Source organism: Oncorhynchus nerka, linkage group LG26 (genome assembly GCF_034236695.1).
Source record: "Oncorhynchus nerka isolate Pitt River linkage group LG26, Oner_Uvic_2.0, whole genome shotgun sequence".
In the NCBI taxonomy this organism is placed as follows: domain Eukaryota; kingdom Metazoa; phylum Chordata; class Actinopteri; order Salmoniformes; family Salmonidae; genus Oncorhynchus; species Oncorhynchus nerka.
Genome location: NC_088421.1, coordinates 8,601,662 through 8,620,496, shown reverse-complemented (window position 1 = coordinate 8,620,496; position 18,835 = coordinate 8,601,662). Strand labels below are relative to the sequence as shown.

Below are 18,835 nucleotides of genomic sequence, written 5' to 3'. Positions count from 1 at the left end.
TTCTGTATAGAGGGGAAAAAGACAACACAGCAAACACACAAGACAGAAGCGGGTTCCGGTTTTCTCATCTTTTAATAACACATTCATATCTATGCTCTGTTTTGTTTACAAGGAGTTTAAAACAAGTCTTGATGAGAACTAAAGAAATCAGGCGGGCAGAAGTTGAAAGGCCAAGGCCCCAGAGGTGGAGGAGGGCTGGCAGCAGAGCAGAGCCCGATAGATGGGCCTCTCTCTCTCCATGTCCTCCTCCTCCAGCTACTCTGGAGACTGACCAGCTAAACAGGTCCTTTCTTTTCAAATTAATCATTCAAAATAAAAAATAAAAATCTAAATTGTTTAGACATCATGCTGCTCTGAAAAGGGTTTACTGAGTGTTATTATGTTGCAGTTCACAGAGAGAGAATCCTAATGCATCCAAACACAAGAAATACAATCCTATGTCATTTGAAAAAGCAATCAGAAAATAAATCAAACAGAAAAAGAGAAAGAATGTTGAGGCTAAAACGTACATGTAATGAAGAACAAAAATGCAATTGGATAATTAAATCTTGTTTATCTTGTTTTTTGAGAAAAACAAATACTTAAGTTCAATTTTAAGTTCAACTTTCAAAACAGCTTCTAACAACAGAGAAAACAAAATCATCTTTGGAAGAAGTAAAAGTTTTTATTTTCCTTTAATAGACTACGAACTACAGTATATGGAGATGCAGCTACCCAGTTATTTATTCATTTACTTAATTTTTATTTGAGCATTTTCAAATGTTAAACTTTTTCGTGTCCTTTTTTAATTTGACCTTTTACCAATTTTTTTCCTAAGAGGTAGATCAACAAAGAATTTACATGGTTACAGGTATCGTTCCCCTTGATTGAGGAAGTCAAAACAAAGGGAGAGATGGAAGAGGGGCAGAGCTGGAGGAGGAGGGTGGGACACTGGGCCTCAGGACCCCAAGGTGAGGGCCTATGGGGGAGCTGGTTATCTGAAGGGGTCAAGGAGAAATGTGGAACAGGCACAGAGTGTGGTGAATCTAATGAGGGATAGAAGCAATTTCAGGGCCCTTGGGTTCTCATTCAAGAGAGACCGAACAACCCTGCTCCACCAAAAGAGGGTTTAGTTTCCCATGTATTCACTGTTCCAATCCTCAGTGCCCCCTTATCACTCAAACCAACATGTCCCAAGCCTACTAGAGGATGCCCATAATAGACCCAGTCACTCCCCACACATAGTCCTCTCCTGCCCTGCTCCTGCACCCCACTTCACTCTCTGTATCTATTGTTATTTTTACAGTCCCAACTCAAAGCTTGTAGAGGTAAAAATAAAAAAAAAAAATAAATTAAAGTGAATGAAAGAAAATACTGTAACATGCACTGTTTGCTCTTGTCTGGTTGATAAAAACAATCTTATGGCTAAGTCTTGAGGTAGCGTTCCCAGTTATGTGTGAGGTTTGTCTCATCTTTGTAGCACACATCTATGATGTTTCGTTTAAGTGAAGACCAGAGTCTACCAATGAGGAAAAAAACATTGTGGTGTGCATCTTTGTTTCAATAATCATAGCCGTCATTACGAAAGCTTGAATCTGTCGTCAATATGCTAAGCTACAAGCTTTGACGGGTAGTTTCAAAATAGTTTTGTCATATTGTTGTGGGTTTGTTTTATAAGTGGATAATCAACAGTCCACATGCCAAATGTTGACCATGAATATAGCTTGTCGACATATCACTCAAATTGCATAAAAAAGGACTTCAGTTTAGAGATTTAGAACATTTTGTTTGTGGACACAATAGTGAGCCATTTGCTTTGCCACAGACAACGAGCATGGATTTCATGTTATAGTGCTTCAAAGTGTGAGGGCTGAAGACTAAGCCACTCAGTGAACAGACCAGGCGTCATCCATTACAGATAAAACCAAATTCTTATTCTTTCTCTTTTTGAGTACTAAAACTTGTTTGGCACAGTTATTACTTACATCATGTAATGCGTTACATGTTAGTATTTTGTCTTTATTTAGTAGCTGTTTATGAGATCTGTGCATTAAAAACATGATCAGAAGAAAAAAAGGTAATCAACTATTTTTCCAAACTAAAGCAACGGAAACAAATTGAAAAAGTATATGTAATAAAACTAGAAACATCTGAACAGAAGTGAGAAAACGAACACAATCGAGGCCAGCGTAAGAGAGGGTGGAGGACTCCGTAGTTCCCCTCAACTCCCAAAAATGAAATGATTTTTAAAAAAAGGTCCTCCTAGTCCTGTGGAGTACAGAAAAGTACAAATAAAATCCTGGTAGTAAGAGAGTGTGAGTAGAAGGATCTTAAACCAGGGTGGTGAGATTGTGAAAGAAGACTAGAGGGGAGGAGGTTACGTGTGTGACGTTAAGTCCACTTTGACTGGACTATATGGTGTACAGTTGCATTTCCAGTGACCTAACATAAATAGGCAATTCTTGTACATCAAACAAGGGTACGCTATTTGTCTGTCAGTCTCTGACATAGTAGATAATAGTCCCTCCCCCGCTTTCCACAAAAGATTGGCCCATCTCCCGTCACTCTTCTACACCTCCCTTACTAAATTGCATCAAGTTTAAAAAGTCCTGGAGGTTCTCGGTCATTTCAATATTTAGTTGTTTACATTATTCAATTAGTGTAACAGTATTTAACCAGATGTCATGTCCAAATAAAGCTTGCTGTATACAAAAAATAAAATAAAATAAAAATGGCTGCAGTCTGAATAATCCAAAATAGTGTGTCTTGGTGTTTGTGAACAGAGCTCTATGGGTCGGAAAGAGACGGAAACTTCTGAGGAGCATTTACCCCACATGATGATGGAGTCATATGCTCCTTTCATATGCTCATTGCCAAAGAGACCTCTAAACATGTCAAGTCAGCTCTTGCCATGGCGAAACAAGAAGTTGCCGTCTCTTGAAAAAAAATGGAAGCATAAACAGTAGAATAGACTTTCACCTGTCGATGGTGAGAAAGTATGTTTCAAAGCCGCTGGCCAGTCTACTGGATGTGTTTAGTGAATAGCTCAGGCTGTGGAAATGATGCTATCTGGCAGTGTCAATCAGTGACCTGGCACGTTTTACTCTTCGACTTTTCCATCATTTCTCATCATCCCCCCCATAGTTATTTCAAAAATACAAAAGTCTGGTGATCGGTTTCCTTTTACATCTAATGAACAGGTTGAATCTATTTATTTGATGCATTTTTTTCAACTTCCTTGCTTTCTGCTCCCATTTTTAAAGGGTTTTTGAACACCCCTCTGTCTGTTGAAAGACAAACCGAGTCCATAGGTTCTCTTTCTACTTTTTTCTGCTTTTTTTTTTACACCCCACCACTTCCCCCGCAAAAAAAATGTAACACTTAAAACCAAGAAACAAAAAAATCACTAACACACCCAAACCCACACGCGATCACACTCACAGATCTGTGAGTGTGGGGAGGGCTGAGGCTTATTGGTCAGTGCACAGAGCTAATAAATATTCACATTCAGTGTTTTCAGAGCAAGGGGACAGATTGAATGCCCTTCAGTCTTACATCAACATTTCTCTGGCACAGCACTAAAGATGGACTGCAACATGTAAGTAAACATTCTGCACATTAAGATGATGTCATCATGAAACAGACAAGAGGGCCTCGGATACACCGTGGTCAAAGTCATATCATGGGAATTCTGCCTCAAAAACCTATCCTGTCATGCTGTCAGTATTCTAGTTCAGCAGTATAACAAATTATAGCTTGTATGACAAACATATATAATCATAAATAACCTTTTGACCATGTCAAAAACATAATTACCGGGACCTAATCATAACCCACACCCATGGTGTGGTATGGACCAAAATGTGCCCAGAGACCCTCTTGACTAACAGCGCCATTCCCCATTGGCCAATACTCTGATTTTAAAGACCGAATGCTCCAATCATACTTCAGAAGAGCCAGAGGCTGCCCCCAAAGCAGGCATGACAACACATGACATGGTCCTCTATCACCTAGCCATTGTTGGCTAATTTCACTTTCTCTTCTGGGGCATCACCTCTGGGTCATTCTGATTTTCAAAATAAAAGTCACACAAAAAAAACAGAAAAAAATAACCAAAGCAACAAGACAAAACCTAAAAAATGTATTTATTTTTTCTTAAAAAAATAAAAAATATTCAGGACTATCAGCTTTATATAAAACACCAGCAAGCAAAAAAAAAGTTAGGAATACTGAGGTAACAATACCCTGAGGTAGGTTTTTATTTTTAATTTCATTTTATCTAATCTTTTCTAGTAACGGTGAGAGCGCCCCATGCTTCTACCCCTCCTTCATTAGGTGGGGTCTGGAAGCGTCACCAGCAGGCCTTCAGCGGAGGGGGGAGAGAGAGAGAGGAAGCCATCCCCACTAACTGTTATTACCTTTCCATCTAAAGGCAAGGACTGTGGATCAACTCACCTGACCCATGCAGTCGTGGTCCTCAAAGACTGCTGTGTGTACTGTTTTTGATCCCATCTAGTCTCCTAACTCGTTTGTGACCTCAGTACGTATGGGCCCAATCCTGCTTGGTATCAAATTAAACAATATATTTAGTTTTTGACGTTTTCGTAGATCCAATAAAACGAAATCCAGAACACACAGGTGTTTCCAAAGAACCGGTTTGGGTCTAAATTGGGTCTGAGCATGAAAAAGGCAACGAGCAAAATCAAATAAGACCTCTTGCCTGTCAGTCATTGCAGGACTGCTACACAGTATTTCTCCTTGCCCTCAATTCATTCTCCCGAGGGACTTGGGTTAACTCACATATCATATATATATAATATATATAAAATATGCCGTTTAGGCGTGGGCCGCTCGCCAGCGAGCATGGCTAGCTAGTTTACGGTCGTTCTTGTTCCGCGTCTCGGAGCTAAGCCTCTGCAATAGAACTGCAGGACTAGCCGCGGCCTCCACGCTCTTACTGATCTCTCACTGCTCCGACCACCAGACGCCTATCGGGACCTCAGGAACAAACAGTGTCTCGGAAACGAGGCAGACCTGAGTCTCGAGGTGACCCCAAAAGGCAAGGCGATTGAGCGCAGCATTTCATTACATTTCATGAAGATTCTATTTACAACCTCATATTTTATTTTTTTTCTTCTTAGATTTCTATGAAGGAGTCAAAGAGCAGTGTTAACAACTGCGGCCCCTCTGCTGAACTTTCATTGGCTGACGAAGGGTCACTTAATCCATGACCCCGCCCCCACTGCAATGGCTTCCCCGCCCCCTCTCCCGGCTCCCGATCCACTGCATTCTATTAATAATACCTCTGAATAAACATTTCTATACATATATCTTTATCTTTAAAAAAACCACCCTTAAAATATAGGACTGGCTGGAGATGGTTAAGAGCTCAGTATGGGTTTAGTATCAAGTAGGCTGGCCTATCCAAGTGTGATCAGGGAAAGTAGTCGCTCTCCATATGAAGAGAACTAAATGACCCCCATTGGTGTGTGTGAGAGAGAGACCCTCTCTGAAACACACAAGGACGCCTCTACCTACCACCTCCTCCAAACAACTCACCATTCCCAGTCAGTCGCTCTGGCCTGGCATCTGGTCTCTGTTTTCTCTAAATTGACTTTGCCTCTCTTTTTTTCCTCTCTAAACTTTGTCCTCTCTCAGGTGTTTCCTCTCTCTGACTCAGTTTGACTCGCATCTCTCCTGTCTATCGCTGGGTCCGTGTGTCGCTCTCTTTTATACGTCCATTCATCTATCCTCCGTTCGTTTTTCTGTCTGTCTGTCCGGTAAGGTCCCTCTGCCCCGTCACTTTCTCTGGGGCCGGGGCTCCTGTGCCAGTCCCTGGGAGGGCCCCATCTCAGACAAGACCTGTGGGTGTGGCCCCTGGCGCTCCCCCTGGCGCTCCCCCATGCCTCCCTTCTGCTGCTGCCTGACCTGCGTAAGAATGTCCCTGATCTTCCTTTGGGCCAACTGCAGGAGACAACAACATATGAGTGAGCATGTGAGAAGACTGAAGAGTATTGGAGAAACTGTTGACGGAAATGATGAGGAGAGGTTGGGGCCTCTTCAAATCTTGGTAGGTTCTATATAGCCAACTCCTATAGGCAGCTTATGAAAGAGAATGAGGACTAGGAGATCCTCACCTGGCTTGCGTAGAAGTGGCCGATGATCTTGACAATAACCTGGTCATTCTCGTCTGGGGTCTGTTCGCGAGGGACCACCACCTCAGCTGCAGTGAGGTTCTGTAGCTCATTCACCTGAGGAATAAAGAAGGTTATGTTAGTGATTTGCACTTAGATAAAAAACTAACATGACTGTTTATCGTGATTAGTGGTCCTATGCTCGGTTATTCTAGCTCAGGAGAGGATGGCCACAAAGGACATAGAGGAACAGAATTGATTGTAACACAGGGTACAAAAAGAGAAAGGGATGCAAAGGACCTAGAGAAGACCCTTTACACTCACCGTCTTTCCGCCTTTTCCGATGACTCGGCCGGCAGCGGCAGCAGCTACCTTGATGTGCGTCTCCAGCTTCACTTCCTCCTTCGGCCCAAAGAAGTTTTCCTCCTTCAGTTTGCCATAAATCCTGCCCTGAGCCTGAGGTGGCAACAAAGAGAGTTTGACATCAAAAAGTAACTATACCCTATGGCTTGACGTGTGACTTCAACAGGGATTTGGAGGAGAAAAAAGAGAGCATGAAGGAGAGGAAGAGTGTAAGGCTAAAAGTAGGGAAACACAGGTTGGAGGAGAGGAAACAGATGAAGGATGAGAAGGCAGGACAGGCAAGCAGAGACCACACACACAACAAAAGATGCAAACACCAAGAAGAGGGCCCCCAGTTCTGAACACGATGACAAACAGAGGCTGAAAAAGAGATTGTCTTATCATGCTCCCATTCTACTGTACCTTGAACTGGGCCTCAGGTGGGCCGGTTACAATGACCATTCGCATCTTGGAGTCTGGAGCCTCAGCTGGGGCAATCTGGCAGGGGAAAAGATATGAAGGTCAACTTAAACCACATAGATAGAGGTCTGTAGCACATGGGAACATGCAAAACGGACTCCTCAGCCTGAAGTCTCCCCACTTGTGCCAGCGAATAGCGAGCTTTTCGCATGGCGCCGACTGGCAAGATGCTTCAGGAGGGCGGTCACGTGTGCTAGCAAGGCAGAGGTCCTGAATTTGAGCCAGGTTTGGGCCGAATCAGAAGGAAGTGTTACCCGCTAAACAAGCAGCGTAACGTCCTTTATGATGATAAGTACAAGTATCGGTGTCTCAAAAAGTCATTGTTTTTTCGAATCAGTTTCAGAGCAGTGATGAAATGCACTATTTACATTAGCTTGGTGTATTATCTTTCTTCATTGACCAATTGACATTCACTCCTTGTGTGAGCAATTTTTTGTATTTTATTTATATTACCTTTATTTAACCAGGCAAGTCAGTTAAGAACAAATTCTTATTTTCAATGACGGCCTAGGAACAGTGGGTTAACTGCCTGTTCAGGGGCAGAACGACCTTGTCAGCTCGGAGGTTTGAACTCGCAACCTTCCGGTTAACGCTCTAACCACTAGGCTACCCTGCCGCCTGTGTATCCTAGTAAATTTCTCACCTTGATTGATGCTCCAGCGAAGCGGCTCAGCTGTTTTATATGCTGTCCCTTCTTGCCAATAATAGCTCCTACTGCCTGGGCCGGGATGTACACATGGACTGTCTCCTGCTCAGGGGCCTGTAGGGTGACATGAAAAAGTTACAACTGTATCACAACATGACCAGAGCCCAACCAATATCTGACCCCGCTGATCTAGAGGTTATTACCACACCACAACCCAACCCTGAGGCAGACCGAGGTAATGTTTGTGAGAGCTAGCATCAGCGTTTGAAAACACAGCAAACTGAGCTAAAGCTCAATGACTGGAACCCAACTAGCTTAGATAGAAGCCTGTGAACTTACCCCAAAAGAGCCGTAGGGGGATGCAGAGTTGCCTGGTGGGGGAGGGGGCATGGAACCGGAAGGGGGAAAAGTCCAAGCGCTCCAAGGTTCAATCCGGGAATCAGATGAGTCTGTTGCTGGAGACAAGAAGCAGGTAAGTGCCAAAGGAACTGAACTGAGAGTGCATGATAGTTTGAGTGCATGTGACAATGACTGTATGTGCATTTCTCGCTATTAAAGTCAACAAATACAGGTGGAAACCTAAAGTGCCAGGGCCAGGGGAAAGATCTATGTGAGAGACCATTGTGTTTTGAAGAGAATTGGAGGCCAGTAACTTTATTGTGCATTGACTCACATTCATGGCGGCCATGTCATTGTCATAGGCCTCACGCACTTTCTTCATGATCTCTGTCTCGGCCAGACAACAGGCCTCGATGGGTCCCTTCACTGTGATGGTCCTCTCTGGGTTGTACACGGTCAGGTCCTGGAGTCTGCAGACAGGTGCGGAGGGAAGGAAGAGAGGGTGGGAGAAGTGAAAGAGGAGGAGAAGAGGAAAGAGGGAGAGGTCAGGTGGAAAAGGAGGAAGATAAGAAACAGGACGAGTGGGTAGAATAAGAAAGAAGAAGGGGAGAGGAGCAGAGGGAGAAAAAGAACAAGGAACGCTGTTAATCAACCATAGGTGATCATTGGAGACTACACTAATGAAGAAACCACTCAGTACATATAGTTCTATTTTTTTACCCCTTTTTTCTCCTCAATTGGTAGTTACAGTCTAGTCCCATCACTGTAACTCCCATACAGACTCTGGGAGAGGCAACGGTCGAGAGCCATGCATCCTCCAACACACAACCCCACCAAGCTATTTTTGACACACTGCTCACTTAACTCGGGAAGCCAGCCGCAACAATGTGTTGGAAGAAACACTGTACACCTGGCGACCGTGTCAGCGCCCGGCACGCCACAGGAGTCACTAGAGCGTGATGGGACAAGGACATCCCTGCCAGCCAAACCCTCCCCTACCCCGGACGAGGCTGGGCCAATTGTGCACCGCTTCATGGGTCTCCCGGTCACGGCCGGCTGCAACACAGCCCGGGATTGAACCCGGATTTGTAGTGATACAGCTAGCACTGTGGAGCAGTGCCTTAGACCGCTGCGCCACTCGGGAGGCCCGTACAACTGTACAATTATTCAGTCTCAGTCATTAGATATAGTCATAGGTTTCAATTACATGGTGCAAGATCTTTCCTAATTGACCGTGGCAGCTCTGCGTAAACATAACCAGGGACCTGTGTGTTTCATGATGTGTGTAGATGTGTGTGTATGTTTTTAGATGTGTGTGACTAACGGGGAGATGGTAATCTTGGTGTCGGTGTCCTGCTCCACTTTTTTCAGGTTGCGCCCCTCCTTGCCGATCAGTCGGCCTACAAAGTTATTGTGAGCCAGGATCTTCAGGGGTACTTCTTCAGCACTGAGAGGATGAGGAGAACACAGTATGAGATTAAACACAGGAGAAAATCAAAATATACCATTTCCTAACTGTATGCATAAACGTCCACCCCTAGCACAATTGGAGATACCGTTTTTTAATAGGAAAAGTTACAAAATAGCTGGAGGGTCACTTTAAAGTTTTCACACTGTGCAGGGTTGACAGCTGCTTCATGGACACTGCACTCACGTCTTGGTGTCCTTAGCCTCCTGTTGCATGATGTCCAGGATCATACGGCAGGCAGAGGAGCAGCCCTCAGGGGTGGAGTGGATGCTGATTGGTTTCTCAGCTGCGCCGGCATTCTCTTTGCGATGGACGTCAATTCTAGCAGGGACGGAAAACGCAGGAAAGTCAGTTTGGCCATACAATATGGTGTCCACAAACAGGTGGGCTGGGCACTTTTGGTTTGTTTAAATTCAATCGAAAGCCCTTTGGGTTGTGCAATGCTCCCAGTACCTTTTTATACTCACTTTCAAAACATTAACAAAGATGGGATGTAAAGCCTCATATCAGTAATGACTTTGCTCGGTCTATTCTAGCAACATGTTCTCTTTTAGAGGCCATACCGGTGACTTGCACTTACTTGATCTGGTTCTCTGGCACTCATCTGTTACTTACAGTATATTGGTCAAGTCATATTGGTACTCACTTGCTCTGTGTTTGTTTGGTGATGTTGCGGATGGTGGCACCCTCCTTGCCGATGATGGCCCCCACGTATTGGGTGGGCACCAGGAGTCGGAGGGGGATATCAGCGTGCTGGTGTTTCGAAGGCATGCCTGAGCCCGGGGAACCTCCACGGGGGCCGCGGGACCCGTAACCGGGGCGACGACTGTTGTCCTGGCCACGTTGGGAGTCGACATCGGACGTCTCATCTGGGATGTAGGAGACGCGCAAGGAATTGTTCTCAAACTCGTAGCCGTTCAGCTTCTGGATAGCCCTGGGAGAAGGAGGTGGATGTTACATTTCACATTTAATCACACATCGACAATATCAACAAAACTAGAAATGGTCGTTTATAAGGATGACGAAAGAGAAAGAAATAATTCCTGTGGTTGGTGTCATTTATCCATGAGGTTTTCTGAAAACACTTTTATAATGAGTTTTATGTGTGTAGTTCATCTTTAATATCTTTGATCATTTTTGTTGCAGCACAGCGCAATCCCCAACTGCAGTCCTACTATCATACCACTAGAGGTCAAGCGAGTGATATATATATATACATACACTAAATATACAAAAGTATGTGGATACCCGTTCAAATTAGTGGATTTCAGACACACCCGTTGCTGACAGGTGTATAAAATTGAGCACACAGCCATACAATCTCCATAGACAAACATTGCCAGTAGAATGGCCTTACTGAAGAGCTCAGTGACTTTTAACGTGGTACCATCATAGGATGCCACCTTTCCAACAAGTCAGTTGATCAAATTTCTTCCATGCTAGAGCGGCCTCAGTCAACTGTAATTTTTATTTTTTAAACGGGTAAGTTGACTGAAAACACATTCTTTACTTATCTATTGTTCACCTAATACCTATTTCTTTTACTTAAAAATTGCACTGTTGGTTAGGGCCTGTAAGTAAGCATTTCACTGCTGTGTTCGGCACACGTGACAAATAAACTTCGATTTGATTTGAGTGCTCAAATATTGAAAAAACATTTGGACATCATTTAGCCCTATACGCTTTGTTCGTACGGTCCTCTGTAGGTAGAATTGGTAGAGCAAGTTGGTAGAGCATGGTGCTTGCAATGCCATGATAGTGTGGTTGAGTCCTGGGATGTCAAATGTATGCACTCATGACTGTAAGTCCCTTTGGATAAATGCGTCTGCTCAACGGCCTATATTATATGGACACAAAAACATTCAGATGAGCAAGGTGTGAAAGGATATGGAGTGGGTACATTTGTAAGTAGAGATATAGAAAATATTATGTACTATGGGAGACTTACTGTCTGGCATGTTCCCGAGTTCCATATGTGACGTTGACCACCGCAGTCTCACTGTCTGTGTTCACTAAGAAAAGCAGCCAGAGTGAGAGGAGACGGGATGAGAGAGAGACGCAAGGAGAGAAAGAGAGGAGAGAGAGGAGGGGAGATTGCATAAGTCAGAGGCTATAAACCCACCTCCTTTCCATTTCCTGAACAGTTGAGCACTGAGAGTTATTGATATTGATTGACCTATGACAGAGCATGGGATATCCCATTGATCAAACCTGATTCGCTGACAGAGAAGGACTGAGAAGCAGTGATTTACCACTGACATAAAGACTTCCCTCTCGCAGTGTTTCCGGTAGACTCAAGCTATTTCTTAATGAGCTGTATTCACGAAGAGAGGTGCTTGGACGACAGAAGGAATGTCAGAACTCTGATCATAAAGCGCCTCAGAGTAGGAGTGCCTCTTAGATCTTAATGACTAAGATTACCTGGACAGGTAGGACCTGATCCTAGATCAGCACTCCTATTCTGAGACGCTTTATGAATATGCTTTTGTTTTGTAGCTCAGATGGATATGTAAGCAGATCCGGTCAGGTCTCAGGGATAGAAAACAGTGAGTGACATTTTTGCGGTGCAAAAGCATTGAGCAAAGTGCAAAGAGTTACTGTGAATCTCATTATAATCTCGCCCAGTGAGTGTGTAAAGGAAGCCTTATCATTGGATTTGCAGGTGAGATGTTCAGAGCGGAGTCTGACTGGTTATGAAAAGGACAGAATAACTCTATTTTTCCCAGAGGTAACTTCAGTATCTTACCTTGTTCGCAGTTCTCAACGGTTCCATATTGGGCCAGCAGACCATCCAGCACCTAGGGAGGGGAGAACACGATTACATTATAGTTGTGTTACAACATTTGCACCTAAACTGTGTTTCTCCAATGTTCTCTTATTTGTCTCACTTGCTACATCAGTGCGAAGCAGTTCCAGTCCTCAAGAGTCAAAGTGTCTGCATCATTTCAACCTGCCACTTAACTAATTAGTGTTACTGACTGGAGAGACACTTCCCTGGTCTAAATCAGACACTGATGTCCTGTGTGTAGCTCTGTTGGTAGAGCATGGTGCTTGCAATGCCAGGATAATGGGTTTGATTTCCGGGACCACCCATACGTATAATTGTGGCACCCACTACTGTATGTCGCTTGGATGAATGGCATATGTGGCCGTCCAGAAGCTTGGTTTGACTTCCCTGCTGTTTCTACCTCTGACATTGGGCCTCTTTATTTTTTACTGTGGCTCACGTGCAGGGCTATAACATGAGTGGAGAAACGTTACCCTCGTGTGGCCAGCTAGGGAAGTTACACGCTGCGCTGCACGAGAGCGCCCGTCAGGACGGAGAGTCGAGAGAGAGAGAGAGAGAGAGAGAGAGAGAGAGAGAGAGAGAGAGAGAGAAAGCAAAAGAGCCCCGCCTTAGCAGAGACATGTGGCCTGTCTTCGTCCAGCTGTCAGCGGCAGCGTGCGCCGCTCGAAGCCCACGCCAGCACACACTCACACAGACACACACAATAAAGACACAAATGCACTTACGAACACACACTCTCATGCCCGCAGCCATAGTTAATCTAAATGCCTTTTACCCCCTTAACTATGTCCTGGTCAAACCAGGGGCACTCACCTCCCACTGCAGGTGTGGAGGAATGTTTCTGATCTGGAGTTTCCTGGTCCTAGGAGAGAGTGAAAGAGAGAAAGAGAGAGTGAAAGAGAGAAAGAGAGAGAAAGAAAGAGAGAGAAATACTATTCGAAAATATTCAACTCAAACAATCCTGTAAAACATTTACATATTTTATGCAGTCAAATGGATTATGTTCAACTATTACCTGTTGTGTGGTTATACTATATTATACAATGGGTGGTTCTAATCCTGAATGCTGATTGGATGAAACCTCATTCCAGCCGGTGTCTATTCCACAAGTTACCACCGGCTAAATCTATGACATTAAAATGCCTATTTACTCTGTTCCATCTGACTGCGTAATCCACTGTCTCATCTCCCCAGCCAGGCAATTTATATACTTGATCTCCACTATAAAAAGCATCTAGACATTATCTTAGATTTCTTTTAGACTAACATTTAGTTTTCAACAGCGGAGATTTGTATGAACCTCGCTGTCTCACCAACATTTGCAACATTTTTCAATATTGAAATTCAATCTCCAGCTGTCCCATAATAATGAACGTGTCGGGAGTCGGGACAAGACAGACAAGCAGGCTGCGTTTCTCAGCCAGTCTAAATCATGAATCAGCTGGCATCATTTTTTATAGATATAAACAACTGTCAATTTACAAAATGTAAAAAGAAACAAAGTGCAGCTAGTTTGCAGTCTTTCCAGCTTCCAGTTTGAAGTGATTGTGTTGTTGTCTAGTTCCTCTGAACAACAGTGTCCTGATGAGTGACCACCTTTTCAAAGCCAGGCGAAATTGTGCCTCATTAGCTCATTGTTATGGATGTATCCAAATAACTGTCACTAGAATGCAAATGCAGTTACTTTGCTGTTATTCTGGCTGCATTTCTTGACATGACTGTAAGTTAGCCGTAGTTGGCTAGCTAGCAAGCAAGGGATAAGAACGTTGCCAACCAGTATGGCAATAGAACATTTAGAACTAACGACTGGGTTGTGTTCTAAATATATCCTCCAAACACCAGTTTCTCGGGCATTATTACTCAATTAACCATCCAATTCGGAATATTTTTTATTGTAAACCTACATGGAAATTTACCAAACTGGTAAAACGTCATTCTTTATTTCATTGAATCAGCAGCATGATTGTGTTCTCTGGTTCGCAGTTCAGCATCATAAAATACCAGTGTATCACAGTTTGCCTGCAGCAACTGTGAGAGGAAAGAGCATCGGTGTCACTACTCCATATATTTTATATATGTACAACTCCAATACTTTGAGCCTCTCAACTGAGAAGTCTGTGACCATAAAAGAAAACGATGAGCTCCATTGTACTGACCGCCAATCCTCCATTGAAAGTTATGACAAGCTGTCAAGAAAGACAGACAGACACACACGGTTGGCAGTCTTGTGTTTCAGGCTTAAACATCCTGGTTCAGTACACATGAGCAACGCTGAAAGTGTGTGTGTGTGTGTGTGTGTGTGTGTGTGTGTGTGTGTGTGTGTGTGTGTGTGTCTCATCTCATCAGCATCTGCCAGCTTGCATATCCCGCTGCCTGTTGCTGGCCTGGACTCAGAGAGGGAGAGAGAGAGGGAGTCAAACTATTACGGAGTATAGTAGAGGGAGAGAGTGTGTGAGGTTGGCATTAAGCGAGAGAGAGAGTTGACTGCAGGGGAACGCATGCGAGAAAGGGACAGAGTGTCACAATGCGCAAATAGGAGTGAGAGAGAAAGAACTGGAGCAGGGGGAGGACAACTGCCATAACAACATCAAGGTTCCCCAAAATACAAGAATAAACAAACAAGCTGAATAACTTATATATTGAACCACTCAGTACCAAAGTAGTACTCACAGATGTATTCAAAGATTTGGCCACAGAGAAGGCAAAGTGGAGGAGATCAGGGGAATATAGAGAGGAGAGAAAAGAGGACAAGGAGGGGTAGCAGGTAGGTATTAGTAGCCTATCAAATGTTCCTGATTTAACCCCTTAGGATCTCTGTCTGGGAGTAGGATGACGTCACTGCTAGATGTAAGGTTGCATCTACCACCAGATTTTAGAGGGTAAGCTCATGCTAGATCTGTGTGCCTAAGGGCAACTGAAACACAGAGCTGGGAATTGGTTGCCAGCGTCCTGATTGAAACTCTAGAGGGAGCTCTAATGATCTATGTGAGAGGTTGTGTGTGTGTGTTTGGTGTGTGTGTAGAGGAGAGAATGGGCGCCAGGGGTCATACGGGAGGGGCAGCTCACTGCTCTGCTGGTTTGTAAAGGGTTAATATGTGGCAATCCCCTGGTGACCTCTGAACCCTAGTTTCCACACCCAGGAGAGACACAACCCAATAAAAATTCCCTGCCTTGCCTCTCGGGCTCTGCACGACAAAACACATGGAAGGGCAAATCTAAGCTCATGGGCCTCAGGTAAATGACATTCTACACATATATTACCATAAAGCCACCCAATACAAACACGGCACAGGTTGTTTTCAAGAGCAGCAACATTCCGAAAGGTTTCAGGGCATTTTGGTGATGATGTTCCTGTTTCCTGTGCAACACGGTTGGATGGTAGTTCAGCAATGGGTTGAATGTGCTGTAACCATTAAGGCACTAACGACTCTTTAGCCACATAGAATGGTTCAGTTACTCGAAGGCCACCACAAAGTCTTGAAAACAAATAGTTTTGGTCATTTTGGGTAAACTTGTGAAAGCCACCAAATCAACAGCCAAGATCATGGCCGAGCTTCAGGCCTCACCACCCACGGTAGGCTATTTGTGAGGGGGGATGGGTGAGCCTTTGAATTGAGATTTAGGCCTGGTGTGATGGGGGCGGGCTGGTCTGGGGGGTTAGGGGAGAATGTGGGATGGTGCAGTGAGCAGAACTACCAAGGCCACCAAGCTCCTGGTACTTTTCCTCCTCGGCGAAAACCCTTTTTCATCCATCAAAGTCCCTGTCCCGCAAATCAATACATCAATAGACGTAACCATCCACCCAACCCCCACATCTACATACTCCCCCACCCAACACTTAACTCACATTTGCCCCTTCAACCCCCCTCAACTATCGGCCCCACACCCACACCAACTGTTAAATTAAATGAACCTAGACAACACTGACCGCCAACTCCCAGGCACCTCATTGGCTGACGCCATGACGACAGGGGAGGGGAGGGGAAGATGGGTGAGTGGCGAGGAGACAATATGGTTGCACCCATTCATCTGTTGTTGTTCTTCCCTTCAGGGGTGGTCTTCCTCCACATGCTCCAGACCTCACATAGCAAATACTCCAAAAGGAACAAACATTTGAAATTCTTGAAAAACAAAGCTCAGCTGAAGCTTAAGGAATGTTTATGTCTGTGTTACTGACTTTGTCCTTGAGGTAGCATCTAACATATATAGCTTGTGGTGGTACCAACAGGACAATGGGAGAAAGACGAGGGGCCTGGACCCTTAGAAGCCTCAAGCCCACAGCTTTGCGCTTGTGGGGTCAAATGGGAAGGGCCTTTAAGACTGATCAGGAGACTCTATTGGTCTGAAGGTGGGGGGGGGTGAGACCATAGCATTGTCTCATAGGAGGGGCAAGGAGGAGGTAGTTTACCATGTGAAAGAATAGAATGGTCAGGGAATATAGGGTGGGGTGGGAGAAGCACAGCAGGTGGGGAGGAGAGAGAGAGAGAGAGAGAGAGAGAGAGAGAGAGAGAGAGAGAGAGAGAGAGAGAGAGAGCACTCTATAAAGGACAGACATCCCAAACATTGAAAATGAGGAAGAGTGAAAGTGCCAGGGAGCACGTTTGCTACAGACCTGTGACAAAGAGAGAAGGTGTGTTTGAATGTACGTAAGTGTGTACATGTTGTAAAGACACTGATTGGTTATGCAAGGGAAAATTGACTTGCTGGAGGTTTCGAAAGGTCCTAACTGAATAGCTTAACTCTCTGTCCTCCATTATACTCATGTCATCAATTTTGGTTCCTGTATATCTCTCCTTTGAAGATCTATCCCGCAACATTTCATTCAAGGATAGGATTCCACGGCAGGGGTCCCCAATTACATTCAGCCGTGGGCTGATTTCTCCTTGGTCGGGGTGCCGGGACATAGCTCTAAATAATTTATACACTGCAAATTGACCACAAGAATCCTTAACAGATACAGTATTTTACAAAAACACAATCATTTCATGCCTTGGTAACATCGGGGTACGATCACATATCCCTCTATTTACACATGGGAATACTTGGGAACAGATTTCAAAAATTATAATCACTTGGAGCTCACTACTGTAAGTATTTTCGGATAAGAGAGTGTGCTAAATTACTCAAATGTAAATGTACTTTCAATATAATTTCCTGGCATTTTATGTCCAATAACGAAAATTACATAGATGTTGGAACATTGCTGTGGGGACTTTATTCCATTCAGCCACAAGAGCATTAGTGAGGTCGGGCTCTGATGTTGGGTGATTAGGTCTGGGTCGCAGTCAGCGTTCCAATTCATCCCAAAGGTGTTTGATGGGGTTGACTGTGCAGGCCAGGGGCCTAGCCTTAACTATGAAAAACAGCCCCAGACCATTATTCTTTACAGTTGGCACTATGCATTGGGGTAGGTAGCATTCTCCTGGCATCCGCCAAACCCAGATTAGTCCGTTGGACTGCCAGATTGTGAAGCGTGATTCATCAGTCCAGAGAAGGCGTTTCCACTGCTCCAGAGTCCCATGGTGGCGTGCTGTACACCACTCCAGCCTATGCTTGGCATTGCGCATGGTAATCTTAAGCTTGTGTGCGGCTGCTCGGCCATGGAAACCCATTTCATGAAGCTGAGGGTTGCAACTGAGGAAAGCTGATTTTTATTTTCAGCACTCGGCGGTCCCATTCTGTGAGCTTGTGTGGCCTGCTACTTCACGGCTGAGCCATTATTGATCCTAGATGTTTCCACTTCACAATAACAGCACTTACAGTTGACCGGGGCAGCTCTAGCAGGGCAGAAAGTTGACAAACTGACTTGTTGGAAAGGTGGCATCCTATGACAGTGCCACGTTGAAAGTCACTAACCTCTTCAGTAAGGCCATTGTACTGTCCATGTTTGTCTATGGAGATTGCATGGCTGTGTGCTTGATTTTATATACCTGTCAGCAACGGGTGTGGCTGAAATAGCCGAATCCACTCATTTGAAGGGGTGTCCACATACTTTTGTATATATATATTTTCCAACAGTCTTGAATGAGTTCCAACATATGCCGAGCACTTGTCGGCGGCTTTTCCTTCAGTCTGTGGTCCAACTCATTCCAAACCATCATAATTGGGTTGAGCTTGGGTGATTGTGGAGGCTAGATCTTCTGATGCAGCATTCCATCACTCTCCTTCTTAGTCAAATAGCCCTTACACAGCCTGGAGGTGTGTTTGGGTCATTGTCCTGTTGAAAAACAAATGATAGTCCCACTAAGCGCAAACCAGATGGGATGGCATATCGCTGCAGAAATATGGTTAAGTGTGCCTTGAATTCTAAATAAATCACTGACAGTGTCACCAGCAAAGCACCCACACCTCCTCCTCCATGCTTCACGGTAGGAACCCCACATGCGGAGATCATCCGTTCACCTACTCTGCGTCTATACAAAGGTTGGAACCAAAAATCTGAAATTTGGACTCATCAGACCAAAAAAGCGCTTGATGGTTTTTGCGACTGCACTTCAAGAAACTTTCAAAGTTCTATACTTTTTCTGGATTGGCTGACCTTCATGTCTTAAAGTAAGGATGGTCTGTAGTTTCTCTTTGCTTATTTGAGCTGTTCTTGCCATAATATGGACTTGGTCTTTTACCAAATCTTCTATATACCACCCCTATCTTGTCACAAC

At 44.4% G+C, this 18,835-nt stretch overlaps 1 protein-coding gene across 1 annotated transcript in view; it reads right to left on the bottom strand.

Moving 5' to 3' along the window:
- Positions 1 to 53: 53 nt before the first annotated feature.
- The window catches only part of LOC115110181 (insulin-like growth factor 2 mRNA-binding protein 1), a 59,891-nt gene continuing 41,109 nt past the window's right edge, over positions 54 to 18,835 (bottom strand). The window contains 14 exon segments of the mRNA XM_029635604.2: positions 54 to 5,943; positions 6,117 to 6,230; positions 6,438 to 6,569; positions 6,879 to 6,953; positions 7,579 to 7,695; positions 7,921 to 7,991; positions 7,994 to 8,036; positions 8,255 to 8,390; positions 9,245 to 9,367; positions 9,575 to 9,709; positions 10,035 to 10,322; positions 11,337 to 11,400; positions 12,135 to 12,186; positions 12,990 to 13,038. Of these exon segments, the coding sequence (XP_029491464.2) occupies positions 5,779 to 5,943; positions 6,117 to 6,230; positions 6,438 to 6,569; positions 6,879 to 6,953; positions 7,579 to 7,695; positions 7,921 to 7,991; positions 7,994 to 8,036; positions 8,255 to 8,390; positions 9,245 to 9,367; positions 9,575 to 9,709; positions 10,035 to 10,322; positions 11,337 to 11,400; positions 12,135 to 12,186; positions 12,990 to 13,038 (1,564 nt within the window). The 3' untranslated portion in view covers positions 54 to 5,778.